At 44.5% G+C, this 20726-nt stretch overlaps 1 protein-coding gene across 2 annotated transcripts; it reads left to right on the top strand.

Annotated features, from left to right (window-relative positions):
• The first annotated feature begins 8644 nt into the window (after window positions 1–8644).
• LOC100823614 (filament-like plant protein 4) lies at window positions 8645–17483 on the top strand. Of its 2 annotated transcripts, none has more exons than XM_003558334.4 (6): window positions 8645–9268; window positions 11914–12017; window positions 13228–13423; window positions 13674–16050; window positions 16141–16201; window positions 16650–17483. In XM_003558334.4, exons 2-6 carry the CDS (start codon window positions 11928–11930, stop codon window positions 17073–17075), a joined length of 3150 nt encoding a protein of 1049 aa, XP_003558382.1. In that variant the 5' UTR covers window positions 8645–9268; window positions 11914–11927; the 3' UTR covers window positions 17076–17483. The 2 variants fall into 2 exon arrangements, with proteins under 2 accessions (XP_003558382.1, XP_010228889.1); XM_010230587.3 differs by lacking the exon at window positions 8645–9268 and adding an exon at window positions 10724–10892.
• The last annotated feature ends 3243 nt before the right edge of the window (window positions 17484–20726 follow it).

A 20726-nucleotide genomic window follows, 5' to 3' on the forward strand; every position in this document is an offset into this window, starting at 1 on the left:
GCTTCGACCTCTCCGATGCGTGTCGGTGTTTGCTTTGACCTTTCAGGGACGACGGGATTCTTTTTGTTTGAGTTGTAGTGTTTTATGTCTCCGCTGACACTTGTTCACTAACAGGCGCAGGTGCTGCTGTTGCTTTTGCGTCTTTGCACGAAGTTAGAGTGTATTTTCTACTCCCTCCGATTCATAAAAAGTGTCGTCCACTTAGTATAAAGTTTGTACCAACTTAGTAAAAAAGAGCGACATTTTTTATGAATCGAAGGAAGTACTAAAAAAACGTTCGAGCAGTAGCATGTACTCTCTGGACGGCGGTCTGTAATTCCACATTTCACTTATTTACAAGAACCCGCACCTCATTAAACTGCACATACCTCCTCTGGAGTCTGGATGCACCAATTAACAGCGAATGCATGATATACTATCAATTAAAAAAGAGATCGAATGATGATGTATCGGGTCGCCCGTCAGACACGCTAACCACTCGGTTGTACTCGTACACACACTCTTCTAATTAAGGCGTGGAGACAAACTAGCTTATCTAGATGCCCCATCTTTTTCCCTCCTGCTCGACAATGCAACCAACCTTGTGAAAAAAATAAAATAAATAGACAATGCAACCAACAAGTGGTATAAACCCCCCAGGAAGAGCACACCGCCACACCGGTGCACCTCGCTCCGAAAGCTGAACAAATCAAACGGAGCATCATAATCAGGCAGCGCCGGCCGGCCCGGCGGATAGATCACCAACCGTCCGTCACGTTGCCATCGCCCACACACACGACGCATGTGTCAGTATGCGTCCATATATGTGTACCTCCGCGTGGTCCAAATGAAGTTAACCCGCGCGTATCTATGTGGTAGTAGTGGTAGAGCAAGGGCGTAGCATAGCATAGGCCGCCCGGCCGCCCGGCCTGCGTGGATGTCACCTGCGCGACAATCGGCATCGGGGGAGAGAACCACCCGTGACCTACCGGTCGATCCGGCCCGTCCGTGCGGCGGCCGGGAGCCCGATCGGAGCGTCGAATCATGCCCCGCGCGCAGGACGGGGGGAACGTGTGTGGGCGTGACAAGTTAACAGAAGCCCGATTCGAAAGCGAGGAGAGCGACGCGGCACCGGCCGGATGAGCTCGATGTAGTACGCGCGCAACGACGGCTGGCTGGCGCTTTGCCTTGGATATCTTTCTCGAATTCGTGATGATGATGAGATGCTGCCTCGCAGGCTTTATGGCATTCCTAAAGGGGATAAAGGACGATGCTGGGGTCCTGCTAGCTCTCCTCGCGCGCTCGCGACTCGATCCGTCCGCGTCCGGGGCCGGCCCTAGCTAGCTCATCCACTCACCCCGCGCGCGCACGCGGTGCTCCCTGCTAGGGGTGATCGGCGTGGCCGGGTCCGGGAAAGGGTTATAGCTAGCGTGGTAGGTTTAATCACAGGACCTACTACCTTAGCTCATTATCGATCGGTTTCTTTGTTGCCAGATGGATTAGGTGCGGTTCCATGTGTTAACCTTTTGGGAACGCGAAACTTCCTCTGATGCTCGTAAGAGTGAACCGCTTGTGCAGGATTCTTGTGGAAGTATGTGTCTGCATGCTAATACGAGCGTTCATATTTCCTAGTGGTTGGATTAACTCTGAAATGCATCAGCTGGTTGGCAAATTAAATTAAAACAGAGAGCTAAGAAAAGAGATTATGGTAGTAGTACAATGGATCTCATTATTGAGCTGGCAAGTTGTTCCATCGAGGAGCTAAAGCCTAATTCAGTTTTTAGACTAACATTGACTCGTGCTATAGCTCTATGACTATTGATAAAGTGGAGAGCGCAACCGTGCTAATCACGCCAAGGACGGATGGTTCCATCAGATTAACATCAATCATGCATACACGGTTACACACCTTATGTCCGGGCACTTATATTCGAGCGACTGCACTAGAAATGCTACGGCACCTGTATAGGCTTCCTTCCTGTTTCGGCTAAACCGAAGATTCTGGCTTTAAGCTGCACCGGTACATTTCCTTCGTACCTTCGCTGTCTGCGTCACTGCGTGCAACATTTTTGGTTATTGGAGGGTTCAGTAGCATATTTATTTAAGGATGTGCTGCTCTGGACTCAAATCGTTCCGTTTTATTGGAGCAAATATCAAAAACCTTTCATAGAGCTACCACCAAAGGTATTTTTCCTCGGGGCAAGTGGTTTCGCAAAACCCAAATCTATTGTTTTAGCGCGATTGATAGCGTTTCCGACACCTTGGACACTCTAGTTAGTGCAAGCGTAACAGATGCACACGAGATGTTTATTGATGGAATTAGTCTCCACATCTAAGAGACTTGCATGAAGAAAATGCAGGACCAGAGCATTACTAGGGTGGGAGTGAATTGATCTGACCAAACCAAACACTACGTGGCCAAGCAGATCGGATCGCGTGGATGATGTGGCAAGTGAGATGGTCCTTTTTTTGCCACGCGTGCATTGTCGGGTGGGACTAGATATCGAAAACACCGTCGAGCATGCTAAAAACTAGAGATTAATTTGGGTTGCAGGAAAAACAAATAATCCAAAACACCGTGGTTAAGTGATTTTTTAAGACATGGTTCTGAGATTATTTTTTTGAGAAAACACAATACAAACATAGGCGTTCATAAACACACACCCACTCAGTCCTGTGTGAACGCACACATACACAACCTTACCTCCTGCGAGCACTTTTGAGAGATTGAGACGACAAATCTTGAGGTTGATGAAATCACTATGGACGTCTCGTAGTTGATGGATACGTCACTACCATTGAAAATACAACGCCGCTTAAATCCTGAAATTTGGGTGGGCTGGTTCCAAACAAGGAGGTTCAGTTCACTGGTTCTGTGGAATTTTGATCTCAATAAGTGTGATTTTGTGACATTTGCTATCTAAAGCAACAAATCAGGTACGTACTTTCTTTGTACTAAAATAAGTGACGTGAAATTGTATAAATTCTTGTACAAATCCACGTTACTTATTTTGGAACGGACGAAGTATATTTCATCATTGCTAAGGTTAATTTTGGATACTTGCTCCAAGCGTTCCTTGTCATGGCTATATATTTGTGTGACGGTGGTGTATTGCCCTTTCACTACGCCTGCAAAGAGCTAGCGGTCCTGAGTTCCTGACTAACGGCAGCCTACCACCGCAACTGACTGTTGGGTCTTGACTCGAGGAGCCAACTCATGGTAGACAATGCAACCTGCAAGAGTCAGCTAGCTCTGGTACACTGTCTACACCATGCAATAAGTGGAATATTCGAGCTGAATTAAAGTGGGCATGTAAGTTAAGAGAAAACAATTCATGGAGGACCACCGAGGAAAAACAGATAAGTGAAAGGAGGATTCTTAATCTTGGATTTTTGGCCTGGAGTCTGCAGAGGTATATATGCCCGTTAGTTGCAAACACCTACTCCCTCCGATCCATAAAAAATATCGCACACTTAGTACAAAATTTGTACTAACTTCATATAAAATGGGCAATATTTTTTATGCATAGGAAGAGTATTAATCGAGCAATCTAGCTGCTGCTTTTGCAATCTTGTACACACTCACCACGCCAGTTGAGCTTTCACTAAATGAGCAAACAACTCCTTTTGTTTTCTTTTTCGGGAAAATTCGTCTTCTTTAAGAAATCGTCCTTTCCTCATCTACTAGTACTTTAGCATCACTAATTGGCTATATATCCGCGTGGACCTTCTTGGCTTCTTGCTCCTACATATATACTTACGTGTACCATAATCCAGAGGCCAGTGTCTACGTAAACCGCAGAAATGCACCACATCATTGACGGGATGGACCGGGCGAACATTCATGTCCACTGGAAGACCTGCGTTGCACACAGCGATGCAGCAATGTAGGAGTACCGCAGTACTGCACGTACTGCAATCTGTGTTTCCCGTTAAAAAACAAAGCTGTAGTAGTAACTGTTGGGCCTGCAGTCAAAGCCTGCCCGTGGCAGCATGTTAAATTACTTAAGCTGACTTTGGGCTCTTTACAGCTAGTAGGCTCAAAGCACCGACTACTATTAGCAGGCTGTACTGCAGTGAAAGAGAAAATAATAGTTTCCGACGTCTTGCGATCTCCCTTCCCAGGTCGACCACATGAAGAACTCAAGAAAGTAGCAGCAGCACAACAGGGAATGCCGGACAACAGACCGTGCAACAGAGAGATGCCGTGCTGTGCATACGGTCGAGGACCGAACAGGATATGTTTAACAAAACGAAGAGAGAGAGGGGGGAGAAAGAGAAAGGCAAAGCAGAAAAACTAACATGCCAGTAATCAAGGGAGAGACATGACAGGTGTGGCAGCAGGATAACATCTCATTCGCACACGAGGACTACTCCAGTAGATCTGACCAAAACTCTCCCAAAGGATGAATGAACACTTGGTGCGGATCTCCGTGCTCCAAGCCAATCAATCAGACCCAAATCCAACCCCGCACATCCACAAACATGATTACATTTACGCCAAGTTGGAAGGCCGTGTACAAACTGCACATGTACCAGCGCGTTTTCCACTTTGCTGACACCACGAACGGAACCGCAGCTGATTATTGTTGTTACTTTTAAGGCATAGTGGTTTGGGCTTGGGGTAACCTGCCGGCCTCGGGGCAGGGAATCAGCTGCCACCTGCACCGGAGGCTTACCCGTGAGCCGTCCGATCACCCGTCCAACGGTGCAGGATCGTCTCGCGTGCCCCCGATGTGCCATGCATATGGGTCGCCGTTGGTATTAAACTCCCGTCTCATAGTTTGTGCCTTGCTCACTTGCTAGCTCGGCCGGCCTCGGTGGATGAAGTGGCGTTGTAGGCTTGAAGCCGGTGATACGTGCCATCTACCGCAACATCCATTTGTACGGTTGCTCTCGGACCTTAGTATACTCAGCTATTCACGGTCGCAATCGTTTGTTTGTTTTAATCCCATCTGATCAGAGATTGCGACAGTAATACTACTCCAATGTTGGAGTATTTTAGTCTTCCATGTCCATGGGATGCGGCAAAGAAGTAGGCTAGAGTAGTCGTAGGAGAGTACTTGGTGGCGATGACATGCCAGCATGCCAACTGACTCGCTGACACAGTTTGCGAACTCCACAGCACACTTACGTAGTCATTGTAAAATGTTGCAGGCACATGCGCAGGCCTAGAAGAGAGAGGCCTGCCACTATTTGCAGCATCCTTGGATCCTCTTCTCTTTTCCAGCGCCAGGAGCCGGAGCTGAACAACAAGCCTAGTCTAGCCTACTGCCTTTCGTCCTCTCTAGAGCATCCATCCACACACACTGACACCCTTTGTTACTTTACTTTTACACATGTGTAAGCTTGTTCATCGACTGCCAGAATTGCCAGTCAGTCAACGTAGGAAAGCTCCGTGGCACTGCCGGGAGTATCACGTTGGAAATTCGCAATCGTTAACCGTTTCCTTAAGGAAAGAGTGATATGTTTGATTCAGCTGTTAGCTTTGCTTAAGGAGAAAAGATGGAAGATTGTGACTGGAATTTTTGCGTGTCACGGTTACTTGAGAAAATAGACAGAGGATGATTAAGACTGGATTTCGGGTTGTTGTTGTTGTTTCCTGGGATAAAGGTCAAAGTGAGCATCGTAATTTCCTTTCTATAGCTCCTTCTCTTCGTATCCTTTTCCATCTACAAGCTGCACGTACCTTTTAGTTTAGTACCGTAGGTATTAGGTGCTGAGCTGTTCCGAACTTTGAAACAGAGTTTTGTTTATTTACTTTTTTTTTGAAAGTTTGTTTATTTACAAGAGCGACTATAGGTATTATTTCTAAGTCGATATTTATAGTTGTTCGATAACGAGCTTCTGATCTTCCTGTAGCCAGCGTCTAATTGCAGACACATGTCAGTAGGTTTCTTGTCCACCGTAGATTGCAGTTCTCGTTGGCTTTTCTTTTCTTCCTTTCCCTCTGCCTTGTTGCTGTCTATGCTGGAGACATTGTATTTTCGTTATGTCAAATAATGTAAGCCCGGGTTGAAAAAACGAGCTTCTATCCTTTTGTATGGTCTAATAGGATGGTTTTTACATACTGTACAGTACTCCAGTAATCATTTCTCAATCGACCGAAAAATAGCAAAAAGGTCGCTTCAAAGAAAAGCAAGGCATCAGACATCAGTATCACTGGACAAAGAACAGTAACATAATTCTTTGTGCTATATAGTACCCCCCGTACATGAAAATAAGAAGAACGGATGGGACACCAATCTTCCCATATGTTTCGGTTTGAGTTCCGTGCACTCTGCGAAGTTAATTGAACCGTTGGAGGCTAGTGATGTTCCAACTCACTGCTGTTCTTGGACACTAACCTTAATTCTGATTGTGTTAAGAGTTGTTTAGATGGCATACTGAGTGGTTAGCAGATAGGGATAATAAGATCAGAGACAAGTGTCACGATTAAATTTAAATATTCCGGCTACCTGCCGATTCCAAGCGTCTGTCCGATAGTAGTACATCTGCAGTCTAGCTATATTTTTCTTCCTCGGGACTCTCTAATCCATATGATATGCCTGACTTCTGTACTTGAGGTTAGAGGCTAGAGAGGTGATCGAGGTAGACACAGGCAGCGTGCATTCTCGCCTTCTCGGTGGCAGTTTGTTCGCGTGATTTGCATGAACAATGTGTTTTCTACTAAATCGGTTGTTGCGAACGCGGCGATGCTGTCGGTTTTTGCAACTGTGTCCTTATTCGGTTAATCCCCAAACGGCCGAGCCCATCAGAAACAGAGGAGAGTCCACCAAACATGGTTACCATCTCCGTGCTACTCGTGCACTCCTTTCGTTTAAACAAAACTACGTTTAATTTGGAGCAGTAGAAAGGAAACATATCTTTGATCCTGACACTTATTATGTGTTTACAAAAAAGAGGCACTAAAAAAAAGTGTTTACAAAATCAATAAAATTAGACACTCCCTCCGTCCAATAAAAGATGTCTCAAGTTTGTCAAAATTTAGATGTATCTAGACATGACTTAGTGTATAGATGCATTCAAAACATCTTTTATTGGACGGAGGAAGTATTATAAAATCATGCCGTAGACAAATCCATGCATATGGTAACTCACATACACTAATTTAAATATTTTGAAGATCCATACTCCCTCCGTTTCGTTTTACAAGGATGGACTAGAAAAAAAATCATTCGTGATTTAATGCAGTATAGAAGCACACACGAGCCATTTTAGAATTAAAAAGAACACGCCAATGCATTATCCCTTAGGTGATGTTCTTGTAGTATGATAATAATTAAGAGACAAACTTCTCATCACGCATGGTATCTTAAATTTGGTCTCTTCGCCTCTCTTATGTAATACGGAGTTGTAGCACTACTCTAACATTTCATCGGTGTTCCCTCATATTTTACCCAAGATCTCGGCTAAGTGTTGTATATATGTTAAGGGAATAATAATAATTTCTCTCTTCTTTAGCTATCATGCGGACGTTGGTATTTTTTGGGTATGTGGAGGGCAGAGAGACCATGCCAAAATGGAACATTGCCAGAGGCCTAGTAGTGACCGGAACTATCCCACATATCTTTCTCTCAATCGCACTCCCAGCTGTTGCATGCGCAAATAGATGCCCGATAGTTGTCGCGCATGGACGCCTGCGTGAGTCTCGGCCGATAAAACTTAGGAGCATTTAAGAAGTGGGAGGAGAAAGCATAAATGCTAATAAAATGGCCGGATACATTTTTGTGGAGTCCCAATGCGCACTAGCTGGCCAAAATCAAATTCGAAAATCACTAAAAACCGTGGTATGTTTGACCTTGGTTACCAAGTTTTTTGGATATGACAATATAAACCGAAAGGGTGAGAGTAGTAAAGATCGTATAGTAAGCTAGATAGGCCACCATTCCCGAATATGGTGTGTTTTGTGAACTAGATGGAGTATATAAAAAAATACAACGAGAAAGATGTTTATTTTTTCAAACCAGTTATATCGTCTTTTAACTCACTCCTTCCAAATATATAGGTCAACACAAAAATTCATGCCGAGCTTTGACCAATTATTAAGCTAATGGCATGTGGTTATTATGATGCAAAATTGATATCATTGGATTCATATTTAAAAATATGTTTTAATGGAATAATTTCTATACATGTATGCCAAATACTATTTGTCTAACGGTCGGTCAAAGTTTAGCGTAAGAACCAATAGCAGCTTTTTAAATTCGGACGGAGGGAATGAATAATATCATGCGTCATATGAGCTGTTTGCATGTCTTGTATTTAATGACGGCGTATGTATCGTCAACTCTACCCACAATGATCCAAAAATGCTTATCTGGACCTGGATTGGTTCGCACTTTGCGCTCTATATTCTTTCTCCTCTAAAATCGTTTTAGAAAACTGGGAAAAGTGTTGAAAAATAAATCATGAATTGCAACAATCACTTGTAAGAAAAAACTCAGAAACTAAGTACTCACCCTCAGCAAGTTTATTCATAGTGTGAATATACAATTTTCTTTCTTGCTATTCCAGGATATTAGTTGATGTGTAATTCTCTGCTGCCATCACTCCCCCTGACTGCCCCCTCTCTCTTCGTTCTCAGCACAGCACAGCACTCTTCGCTTTTTCCCACTTGCCACTTTCTTCCCTCTCCCTCCCCCCCTGCCATCGCCCCCGCTTTTTAGCCCACCTACCGGCTGCAGCAGAGCACCCCCATAACAAAAAGCACCCGCACCTCCATTCCCCACCCTGCCTTCTCTCTCCTCTCCTCTTCCTCTCCCCAGCACGGCCAGAACTTCTCCATTGATAGCAGCGGAGCGAGAGGAGAGGTGCATTCCCAAACCACGAGCACACGTACCCCCCAAGCCCAAGCCGACCACGCGAAGGCAGCGCTACGGGCTACTGAGGTTGGCTGCCACGCGCTCGCCGCTCGTGCTAGCAGCAGCAGGGGGAGGAGGAGGAGGAAGAGGTGGGATTCGAAAGGGCAAAAGTTGCGGGAGCAAAAGGGAGGGGCGAGGCCCGGGGCCGGGGGTAAAAGGCGGGGAGGGGGGGGGGGGGGGTTGGAGTGGGCGGCATCCAGCGCAATCCAATCCGCTAAAGCGCGGCTGCCTGATTGATTGGAAGTGTGCGCTGCAAGCGAGCGACGACCGCATCGCTACGGCCACCACCGACACTCCCCCGCGCCGATCGGAGCCGCGCATCAGATCCAGTTGCCGCCGGAATTGCGGCGGACTCCGGCGCCCGCGAGTGCCCCACCGGATCTGCATTCGCCGAAGGACCTATCCAGCCCGCGCTCTCGCGTCCCGTAAGTCGCCGCTCCCCTCTGTGCTATGGTTTGCTTAATACTCTCCCGCTGTATTTTCCGCTGTTGCTATGGTGCGATTGCGCTTTACCGCTCCTGTAATGTGTTTGGGATTTTCCAGAGTTTTTCTTCTCCCCGAATTATGTCTTATTTTCGATGGTTTTCTCCGAGAGTTCGAATAGTGCTCATTCGAAAAGTGTTTTCAACAGTGGAGTGCATTTTTCGACTTCCTTTGTTCAAGCCGCGTTCTCTGAATTCCACTGTTTAACCCAGTTTTTTCCGTTACAGTTTCCGGGTATTTTCGTTTCACTGGACCGCTTTGTTTGCCCGCCCGGACTTCCCGGTTCGTGTCTCCTTGTCTCTTGTGGATGAATCGGGGTAGTACCAGCAGTCGCAGTGGAATCACACAGCGTCGGTTCGTCACGAACTGTTGCGGTAGCTCTCGCTAGCGCAATCAATCAGTCACGATGTCATGCCCGCTCTGTTTCAGCTTACCCTTTGCCAGGCCTTTGTCTATTTGACGAGTTTCTTCCCCCAAAATTCCAATCCATCCGATGAAATGAAATCGTGAAACCCACTGCACACAGTACAGATTTTATCCGTCCAACAAGTACGCCCCACGACTTCCTTTCCTCCGGGGGATAGAATGACTGATAGAAGCACGATCAGTACAGGTTTTGTAAAAGGCGACGGTAAAACTGAAGGGACGTGCCTACTATAGAACCTGCAATGAAAGGATTTAATTGGAGTGGCACATCTGGTTAAAACCCAATCAACCGAGCATGCTCCGCCATTAATGTCCCGTATCGCGTTTGGAGTAGCTCTGGGCTTTTACTTCGTCTCACGCGCGCCATCTTTATAGCCAAAACCACCTTCCCTTCTTTCCTGCCGTATGCACCGCTGTTGCCTGTTTGTACTAGCAGCATGACCAATGGATTCTTCCACGAGCCGAGCCGGGACGAGACGAGGTGAGGTGAGCAGTAGGTGCCCGGTCATCTCGTCCGATCCGTCCGTCCGTCCGTCCAAAGTCCGGCCAAGCCAAACCCTCCGCACGGGCTTAAATAAACATTCGATGCCCCACGCCGGGGCATTACGCCCGCGGGTGTCTTTGGTGCCCCTCTTAACTGCCGCGCTTGCCGAGACCGAGCTGCGCCTGCCGTCCGCGTCAAACTCTACACTATACAGCCTGTGCGCTGCGCCGATGGTCCATGCATAGAGATACTGCCGCCTTAATTAAGCCCTGTTAGGTGCGCACAGCCACAAGCTGTGTGTCATGAGTGTGAGTACGTGACACGACTCTTACTTGCCCCGCCGCGTCAATGCCCTGGCCTGGCCTAGCTCTGGCATGACGGTGATCCGATCGCGCCCGCAACTTGGCTTCTCGGGTGGCGGGGCCGCCGCAACTGCGTGTGCTGGTTGGATGTAGTACCCCGTGCCTTCTTGCTTCAAGGGATGGTTTTCAGAGGGGATCGAGATTCTTTTGGCCTGGCTGCCAACCTCCTCGTTGTCCCTGCCCCTTTCCTATATAGTCCTAGCTGTGTGCATTGAGACTGAAGCTTCTGCTTTTGGATCATTGGGGGTGCGTACACCACCTGCCAAATGGAATGTATGATGCTGGATCCTTGAGGTACGGAGGGTTTATGCAAGTGGTTGATTGCACTATTCTATTGTACATGCCATATATGGTGGAATAATTGTGATCAGAAGTGTGTATAATACTTGCCTAACCACTGGTGTCCCACGGTATTTGTATGGCTTTATGTGCAGATTGGGGGTTCTTGCTACCAGTGTGAATTATGGAAGTTGTATGCACGCCGAAGAAAACATTTGGAAATTATGTTTTTTTTAAAGGGGGGAGACTTTACTAATTATGTGTGTTTGTTCATCTTTCTGGTGCTATATTTTAAACTGATATTTTAATTGCATAGTAGATCTTTCCTTTATTTTCTTTCTAAAAGGTCTTGGCAGTTGGCGACAGAATAACTTACCTTAAATTTGAGGTTTCCAACCTACACCTACACAATTAAGCATGCAGGATGTAGAGATATGTCACATATTTGATCAGATACATCGTGTGCTGGATGTTTTGTAATCTCGTCTTAGAGATGGGCTTTTGCTGTATTGGCTTTCCTGGTCAAATTTGTCCTCTATAGCTTTAGCCTTTAGGTGTAATATGACAAAACCTTATGCTTTCTGACTTCGTAACTTTGAATACCTGTGCTGGTCAGTCAGCAGATTGTAGGAAACTCGAGTTCTAAGGTATGCCATACAAATTGCGTGTAGTTTTCCACTTCTGTGCTCCATATAGTGACAACAGTCGAGTCAAATACTTGCCTGCCCACCAACAGCTGTTTTCTTGTGTGACTTTATATGCAATTTGGCTCTTTTAGCACTGCCACTATGGAAGTTCTCATGTTTTTGAGGAAAAGCTTTTGCTTAATTGCTTACAAAATCTCATTCATTTGTCTAAAATCTTGAGCGATACATTCCATAAGATGTCTTTCAAACCTTTGTTCTGTTGTCGTAGGTGGTGACAAGCAATCTTACCTTTAGTTACTTTTGAGCGATACACTTGTATATACATGATATGTGTGGGCAATTTCTTGCATTACGTGAGCTGATTACAAATATTTGCATTATTTGTTCAGATACCTTGTGTGAGATGGATCGGCGCAGCTGGCCTTGGAAGAAGAAATCATCTGACAAATCGTCAAATGCAGATGCGTCGCACAACTCTAATCAACCAGAACAGGTATTATCAGTGTTTTCTTATTTGGATTGGTTTAAATAACAGTGATCTTACTCTGATGTACTCCCTCCGTTCCACAAAACACCTCATATAATTTGTTCTCATTTATTCCCTAATGTAGCTCATTTTTTTCTTTTGGCTCCCCCAGCCGGTCAATAACTGCTCACACCCATTTACTCTTAATCCAATATGAATGGTCAGGCACTAGAAATGAGAGCTGTCTTGGTCCAAGTGCACAAATCTATATGAGGTGTTTTGTGGAACGGAGGCAGTACGGTTTTTCCTCAGTTTTACTACTAACAAAGTAATGCAGATAGTTCATAATTGCTATGGCACCTAGCTTCTTCTGGTTTAACTGGCGCTTGGAGCCAATTCTCTTCAGCTAGTTGTTTTGCTCGATTGAATCTCTTGTGTTGACTGTTTCAAAGATCTGTCACTATTCAAATACCAAAAAGTTGCAGTTTTTGAATTCCAGGAAAAATGCTATTTTAGTTGGTGGCCGACCCATTCACAACAAGGGCTATTTTGTGCAAAGCAGCTGCTGCAAATACCCATTTTAGCTGCAATTTTTTTACAGTAGTACTGTCAATGCTCAAGTCCACAAGACAAAATGTGGAAGATACTGCACTGTGACAAGGACCTTTGATTAGCTGTACGAAATGGTCCGTTGACACTGAGCTTATTTAAATCTTTAAAATGAAGAGGGTGCAGGTAGTTATCCATGTTTCATGTCGATGTACAGTTACCTATGTGTTCCATGCTTGGATTTTGATTTATCGATCTGGTTTATAGCCTTGCCAAATGCTCAGTTTAAGAGACTAAGATAAAAAGGGGATTATTTATGCTGGTATCATGATATTCAATTCAGCCTAGTACTTCCTGCAACTGAACCATTCGGAAAAAGAACAATAGGATTATTAGTGTCCACATGTAATTTTCACAAATAAAAGCTCCTTATAACTTCGAGCTGTGGCACAAGAAATGTAATACTCCGTATATGTACCATACCATTCAGCGTTAAAATGATGTAAAATGACTACAATAGGGGACATGGTATTACGAATTTTAGCACTTATCAATCATTTTCTTTTTTTTCAAACCTTAAAAACTGGTGTTAGACAATATTTTCTTTATGGAGTAACTTGATGATATCCAAATCTTAGCTTATCTTTAGACATGTTATTTCCTTCTAAAATTAATTTATATTTTGCAGGATGAGAAAGTTCCAAAATTTGTGCAGATTTCACCAGAAACATATGCACATCTTACTGATTCTGAAGAACAAGTAAAAGTCTTGGATGAAAAGGTGAATGTCTTGAATGAGAAACTATCTGCATCACAATCTGAGATCACTACCAAAGATGCCCTAGTGAAACAGCATGCTAAAGTAGCTGAAGAAGCTGTATCAGGTGCGCAAAAGATCAATATATACACTCTCTTTTTTCATAGAAGAACTTACTCTCTATAACTGTTGTGTTTAATTAGATCTTCCTTATTTCTATAAACCCCACAGTAGTGAATGTTAGTCTAGGTGATAATGTTTCTTTAGGCACAACAACTTTTTCCACTCTTTTTAACAGTGCTCCTACAAGCTACAATTGGGTTTATCAGATCATTACAATGAATATATTTTTATGAGGTGCTCATTTGTTATGTTAGGTTGGGAGAAAGCTGAAGCGGAAGCCTCAGCACTCAAGGTTCAGCTTGAAACTGTTACATTGTCTAAGCTAGCAGCCGAGGAACGAGCTGCCCATCTGGATGGTGCTCTGAAAGAGTGCATGAAGCAAGTAAGAACTGTCAAGGAAGAAGGCGAGCAGAAGCTACATGACGTAGTCTTTGCAAAAACCAAACAATGGGAGAAGATAAAGGCCGAGTTGGAAGAAAAGTTGCTTGAATTTGAACATGAGCTCATAAGGGCAGGTGCTGAGAATGATGCACTCTCCAGATCACTCCAAGAGCGGGCAGATTTGTTGATGAAAATTGATGAAGAAAAAGCCCAGGCAGAAGCAGAAATTGAAGTCTTGAAAAGCACGATTCAATCAGGTGAAAGGGAAATAAACTCACTGAAATATGAAATACATGTTGTGTCAAAAGAGCTTGAAATCCGCAATGAAGAAAAGAACATGAGTGTGCGCTCAGCTGATGTAGCAACTAAACAGCACCTGGAGGATGTTAAGAAAATATCAAAACTGGAAGCTGAATGCCAAAGATTACGTGGCCTTGTTCGGAAAAAGTTACCAGGCCCTGCTGCATTAGCTCAGATGAAAATGGAAGTGGAGAGCCTGGGAGTGGGCAGAGATTATGGAGACAACAGATTGCGACGATCCCCTGCAAAGAATTCCAGCTTCCATCGTCCTATGTCCCCCATGTCTCCAGTTCCTGATTTTGCCTTTGATAACCTACAACACATGCAGAAAGAGAATGAGTTTCTGACTGCACGTTTATTAACTACAGAAGAAGAAACTAAGATGCTACAAGAGGCATTAACAAAACGGAACAGTGAGCTACAAACTTCAAGAAGCATGTATGCTAAGATAGCTGGCAAGCTCCGCAGCTTGGAAGTTCAAATGCTGAATGGTAACCAACGTAAGAGTCCATCAACTCCAAGCATGGATATCCACTTTGACGGTGCATTGAGCCAGAATGGAAGCAATCCACCTAGTATGACTTCCATGTCTGAAGATGGTGTTGATGATGAAGGAAGTTGTACTGAGTCTTGGGCCAATGCTCTGGTATCTGAGCTCTCACAAATCAAGAAAGAGAAAGGAACTAAGGGCAGTGTAACTGAAGGCTCCAATCGGTTGGAACTAATGGATGACTTCCTAGAGATGGAGAGACTTGCTTGTTTGCCTTCTGAAGCTAACTGCCATGGCAATACAGTTGACAAAATGAAGACTGATGGTGCTGAGGCTACTTTATCTGGTATTACTGAAAGAGATGGTGTTAAAGATTTGCAGTCTGCTTTACCATTGCCAAGTACTCCATCTAGTAAACAGCAGCTGTCTGAGGGCTCTCCACTCCTGAAATTGCAATCCAGAATATCTTCCCTTCTGGACTCTGAATCACCGCAGAACAATGTTGGGAAGGTACTAAACAGTATCAGAAATATTCTAAAGGATATTGAAGAAGAGGCGGATTCAATGAACGGCAACAAGACTTATCATGCTGACATGGTTGAAGTTGCTGACAATGTATCATTAATGAAGCAAGATGAGAGTTTGCACACTGGGAGCAAACATGCCATGGATGAAGAATTTATAAAGGCCGTTTTGAAGATTCAAGACTTTGTCAAGTCAGTTGATCAAGAAATGTCCGAGTACCAAGGGCAGTCTTCTGATTATGATGGACTATGCAGGAAAATACAGGAGTTCTCTGCGCTGGTTGAGAAGGTTCTGTCAAATGAAAATGTCATAAATGACATCATTTTGGCGCTGTCCCATATCTTGTCAGAAACTAGTGAGATTAAGCTCGCAATGTTGAGAGACAACACCAATGAAGCAGACAGTAATAATTTGGATTATGTTGATAAAGTGACACTGCTTGAAAACAAAGTGCAGCTTGTGCCACTGAAAGATAACATTTCTGTCACTTGCCCACTTATTCCTCATTCATCTTCTGATCCTGAGATTGTGGGGCCTATAGATGCCAGATTTGATATTAAGACTGCAGTGCAGTTGTGCTCACCAGAAGACTACGAGCAACTTAAATCCGAGAAGATCAATTTGGAGTCAGAATTAGCGAGGTGCAGTGAAATGATAGAAGATACAAAGTTTAGGTTTATTGAGATGCAGAATAACCTGGAAGATCTTACATCCAAGTTGGCTGCCAGTGAGAATTCAAATAGCTTGGCAGAGACACAGTTGAAGTGTATGGTTGAATCCTACAAGTCGCTTGAATCAAGGAAAGTTGAATTAGAAAATGAAATAAAAGTGTTGCAGTCAAAGATAGACACTTTAACAGCTGAACTCACTGATGAAAGAACAAGTCATCAGGACGACTTAGCCAGATACAAAGATCTTGAGGAGAAGATGGAAAGGTAAAACTGAGTAACTGGAATATTTTGATGAATATTTAGTTAGTATGTGTGCCTCTGCTTAGTCTTCTCACTTGACTTTTCGATGTGCAGGTATGAGAACGAGAGGAGTCCAATGCATGTGGACGAGGTTGAAGATACCAAATCAAAGCAGGTACTAATAATAAATATTAAAGCTCTTAGATTTACAAGATCTATTAAATTATTGCCTTAAAATATTTGCATCACTGCCAGATTGCTTCTGTTCATGTGTCTAATGATGTAGAAATACTGTCACTGTAGCTTGTGATTTGTGGATGTAGAATTCAATTTATGACAAACATGGTAGTATTACAAACTCATAATCAAGCGACAAGCGTTATATACACATTATAAACTCATTTCAGGATTACTTCAAAATATAGGTTCTAAAATTATAATTCTGAATCATGTACTCCCTCCGGCCGAAATTACTTGTCGAAATATTACATGTATCTAGACGTTTTTTACACATAGATACATCCGTATTTGGGCAAATTTGAGACAAGTAATACCGGTCGGAGGGAGTAATTTTTTTCTTGAACTTCAAGACTTAACACATTCTTATTCTAAATCGATGGCAGGAGGTAGAGATAGCGGCTGCAGCAGAAAAGCTTGCAGAGTGCCAGGAGACCATGCTGATTCTTGGTCGTCAACTGCAAGCTATGCGTCCTCCAGCAGAGTCAATTGGTTCCTCACCGACCCAGCAACGGATGGAGGACTTTTTGCAAGACAATGTTGGAACAACCGAAGGAGACTATTCCCAGAAACCATCAGCCCAGTTTGATACAGATCAGGAAATGCTTGGATCAGGAAACGTATCTCCTCTCAATGGATACAAGACTCACATGACTCCATCTGATGCGGACGGAAATCCCTTCCTTTCGACGAACAGTTCCAAGCGCCCAAAGCATAGATCGAGATCCAACTCCTCTTCCTCGTTTGGTAACCAGTTGCCAGAGAAACAAAGCCGGGGCTTTAGTCGGTTCTTCACCAAGGGCAAAGAGTGAACATTAGCTTGCTTGAAACTTTGTGTTGACTTGTCACAGCTAATGACAGTTCAGCGCAGGCCATGAATATCTATAGAGCCAGTCAGCGAAACCTGCTTGTGTATTATTTGAGGAGATGCCTTCGGTGGTTCAGTTACTGAAATAATACTTATCTTGCAGCCGATCGGGTGAGGCAGATTGTGTGAGTGTTAGATGTCAGTATCTTCTTCTGCTCGAGTATTTTCTGGGTTGCTGTTTGTCTGAAACATCACTAAGACCTCACTGTACATGTGCTTACTTGCATGAAGAAGAGCGTTGCTGCTGTTGGTTTCTGTTTCTTTCTCTTGTGGTGTAACCTGTGTATGTCGTTGGTGCCTCAAACTGGCTTGCTGTACAGTTAAGTTAACCTGCATTAATTTGAACGCCAAACCGCGCACGTTGTGGCTGTTTGTGGTGCTCACTTCGTGAAAAACATAGGAATAGAAAAAGCAGAGGAATTGACATGACATGCATCTGAATTCCTACGAAGATTGAAAACATAGGATTGTGATAGAAAAACCATTTGAAACACAGGAACATGGAACATGATAGTAGGAATCAGCAACATCCTATGAAATAAAAATGACTATACACAAATATAATCAGTTATATGGATACGGTGCCATTAATTAGTTAACTAACAACGAGCAAAACGATCCATACCATCCACCGGCTGGCCCCCAAACTAAATCCATCAATTTCATCGGGAGGGAGCTCATGTGCTAGACTTAGATGAGCTGGTGTTGGATAGCATCAGTTGCTTCGTGAGACTGAGCCGGCGTTGTATGGAATTATGGATGTAGCCTGTAGGTTCGTGCGAGCAAAAAATGAGGTCCCAGTGGAGTTTTCCTTTCTTGTGAAATCATAGCGTAGCTACAGTGTTTCATAGGAATGGCAATTTCCTTTCCTTTGTCCCAAACGGCCCAATTTTTATTTCCCCTGTGAAATCTCTTTCCTGCAGAAATCCTGTAGGATTCCTTTGTTCCAAACGGCACCTGAATCTTATCCGGTCACTCGGTCTCCACTGTCTCTCCTTTCCCCGAGCGTCCTACTCCGCCCTACTTCCTCTCACAGTCTCACCTGCCGCTCCCGCTCACCCTGTGCCCCTGCTGAGACGAGCGCCTAGATCTTTAGCGTGAGCGGCGGGGGAGGCCGGTCCGCTCATCGGCGTGCCCTCCCGAGAGCTCGAGCGCCACCGGCTGGTCCTCTCTTTGACCGCAACACGGAGACGCTGGTGCCCCCTCCTTCCTTCTCTCTCCACCCCTGCCGCTAAGAGTTCGAGCGCCGCTGGCATGGTCTGCTCATCGGCGTGGTCGCCGTGGAATCAGCAGGGAGCAGCACGGCCCTGCCTTCACCGGCGTGGGGGTGACCCTCAAAGCGGCGGCGGCGGCGGCGATGGCATCCATGGCTGCCAGCGAGGGCACCTTTCTCCGTCTCAACAACCTCGACGCCAACGATGACAAGGCTCCTTGTAGTCCATAAAATGATTATGGGTTAAAACAAGTATTCTCAAGCGATGTCTCTGCTGGATACTTGTAGTCTCAGACGACCTCGATCGATGCCCTAAAAATCCCCAAACCTGTTTTAGTGCAAATTTGCACTGTTGTTGTTTTCTTTAGTTTCTTTACTTGTCCGGCTGCTTGTGGGGCTATCTGGTGATTGGGCCCTGCTTGTCAGTTTCTATACGCTAGGTTCTGTTGTGTATGCTGGGTCGTCAGTGGCGTCGGTTTGCTGGAGGCGTGTTGCTGTTTAATGCTTTGGTTCTATCTCTTCCTCTCTCTGCGCTCATTTGTTCTCATCCGGTTGGATTCTCATTGGTTGCTCCGCCTCTCGCTCCTGTTGATCGAGTTTCTGTTTGCCGGTGCTGCTGATAGCTCTGGTCGCTTCTTCCGCTGCGATGGCGGGTGTGGGATTCAGATTCAGATTCAGAGGATCGTGTGTTTCATGAAGACTAGATGGAAACGATTGAAAGCGCCATTGATTCTGTGTATTCATTGGCAATTGACCATTTCAAGAAATATGATGGCCGTGTTATTCACGACGACAGTTTCAATGACCTACTGCACACACGCAGAGAGCTGAAGGCAAGTCAGTTTTGGAGCGATATGCTGGAACAGTCCCGTGACTCACTGCGTACCTCACTAGACAAGCAAGTAGCATCGCAAGATCGACTCAAAGCAGATCTTGTATCCCTTTGTCGCGCTCATGGAGATATTCTATCTGTTAGAGTGTCTCTGCCTGACAGTCCAACCACTACGATTCAGTATACAGGATCACAGGTCCCTGCATCTGGCCTGGAGAAACTCTCCTCGGAGTTGGTTGCCATTGTCAAGAAGATGTATGTGGCCACATAAATATCATGTGACATACTCTGAAATCACCACTTCTTTAGATTATCTGCTTTTCGATGAAATGTCTATGTACTGTCGGTTGCTCCATGCCTTGATGTAAATATGATGTAACATATTCCTAGATCACAGCTTCTTTAGACTTGTTTCTTTTGCCTGTCATATATATCTTCTGCCAATAACCTGATGCTGAGGAGCAGAATCAGCAGCAACAACAGAGGCAGGATCAGTCAGGAGCTAACAATCAGCACCAAGGAAACAGACACAATAAACAGAGGATCAATGAGGAGGAGCCTACTCAACCTATGGATCCTAAATACAAAGAGTTGATTTGCTTTAATTGTGGAGGACCAGGACATTATGTGGGAAACTGTGTTAAACCAAAGCTCTGCTTTATTTGTAGCATACCTGGCCATCATATGGACAATTGCCCAGCTTGGGGGAGAGAAATTCTTATGGTACAGTTTGTTGAAAGTGCTAATGGAGGGTTAGGATTTTTTTCACATCAATGTAGATGATAAAGCTTCTACAAAATGGCTAAATATGGGCAACTATGGAGTCATAGCTGTCACTCATGGGAACATATCTGTCAAGGACCTAGAGGAGTGTATGGCAATCACTTGGGATGCCTCCTGGCCTTAGCAGGTTAGACAATTGGAGGAGAAAAGTTTTTTGGTAAGATTCCCTCCTACCAAAAAGGTGACTGACCTGGTAGGACTGCCCTCAATCAACTTAAGGGAGGGGGGGTGAGAATGAAAGAGTTACTATCAAAATTCTGCCCTGGGATGGAGATCTCCCAGAACTGGGTGAACTAACAGAAATCTGGCTACAGATCAATGGAATCCCACCTAAATGGTGCACCTGGAAAGTTATTACACAAGTGTCTAAATGTTTTGGTCTGCTTCTGGATGTAGACTGGAATGAAATCTTCAAATCTATGTATGCTACAGTTAGGGTTAAATTGGCTGTGAGAAACCCTGATAAAATTCCACCTGCAAGAATGGTTGTAATGAAGAAGAAGTTTTATCTGTTACAGTTTACTGTAGAATGGGAAGGAGTGGACATTGACAGAGTGATGGGTCTGGAAGATAAAGATTAAAATGGAGATGATGATTATGAAGATGACAACATTATGGATGATGAAATACAAGACTTGGAGAAAAATAGAGACACTCTGATGAAGAACCAGGAGAAATCTGATCCTAAGGGCACAAAAATTGTTAATGGAGGTTCCAAATCGGCACCTCCAAAAACAAATTATTCCCAGGTCACTCAAGCACTCATT

This window comes from Brachypodium distachyon, chromosome 1, assembly GCF_000005505.3.
Source record: "Brachypodium distachyon strain Bd21 chromosome 1, Brachypodium_distachyon_v3.0, whole genome shotgun sequence".
Lineage (NCBI taxonomy): Eukaryota > Viridiplantae > Streptophyta > Magnoliopsida > Poales > Poaceae > Brachypodium > Brachypodium distachyon.

What these genes read in the sequence shown, in the direction of transcription:
- LOC100823614 (XM_003558334.4), top strand. Translation starts at nt 11,928, where the DNA reads ATGGATCGGCGCAGCTGGCCTTGGAAGAAGAAATCATCTGACAAATCG. An exon ending in AGCTGAAGAAGCTGTATCAG is followed by an intron (nt 13,424 to 13,673) that starts GTGCGCAAAAGA and finishes TTGTTATGTTAG; the next exon opens with GTTGGGAGAAAGCTGAAGCG. An exon ending in AAGATACCAAATCAAAGCAG is followed by an intron (nt 16,202 to 16,649) that starts GTACTAATAATA and finishes AATCGATGGCAG; the next exon opens with GAGGTAGAGATAGCGGCTGC.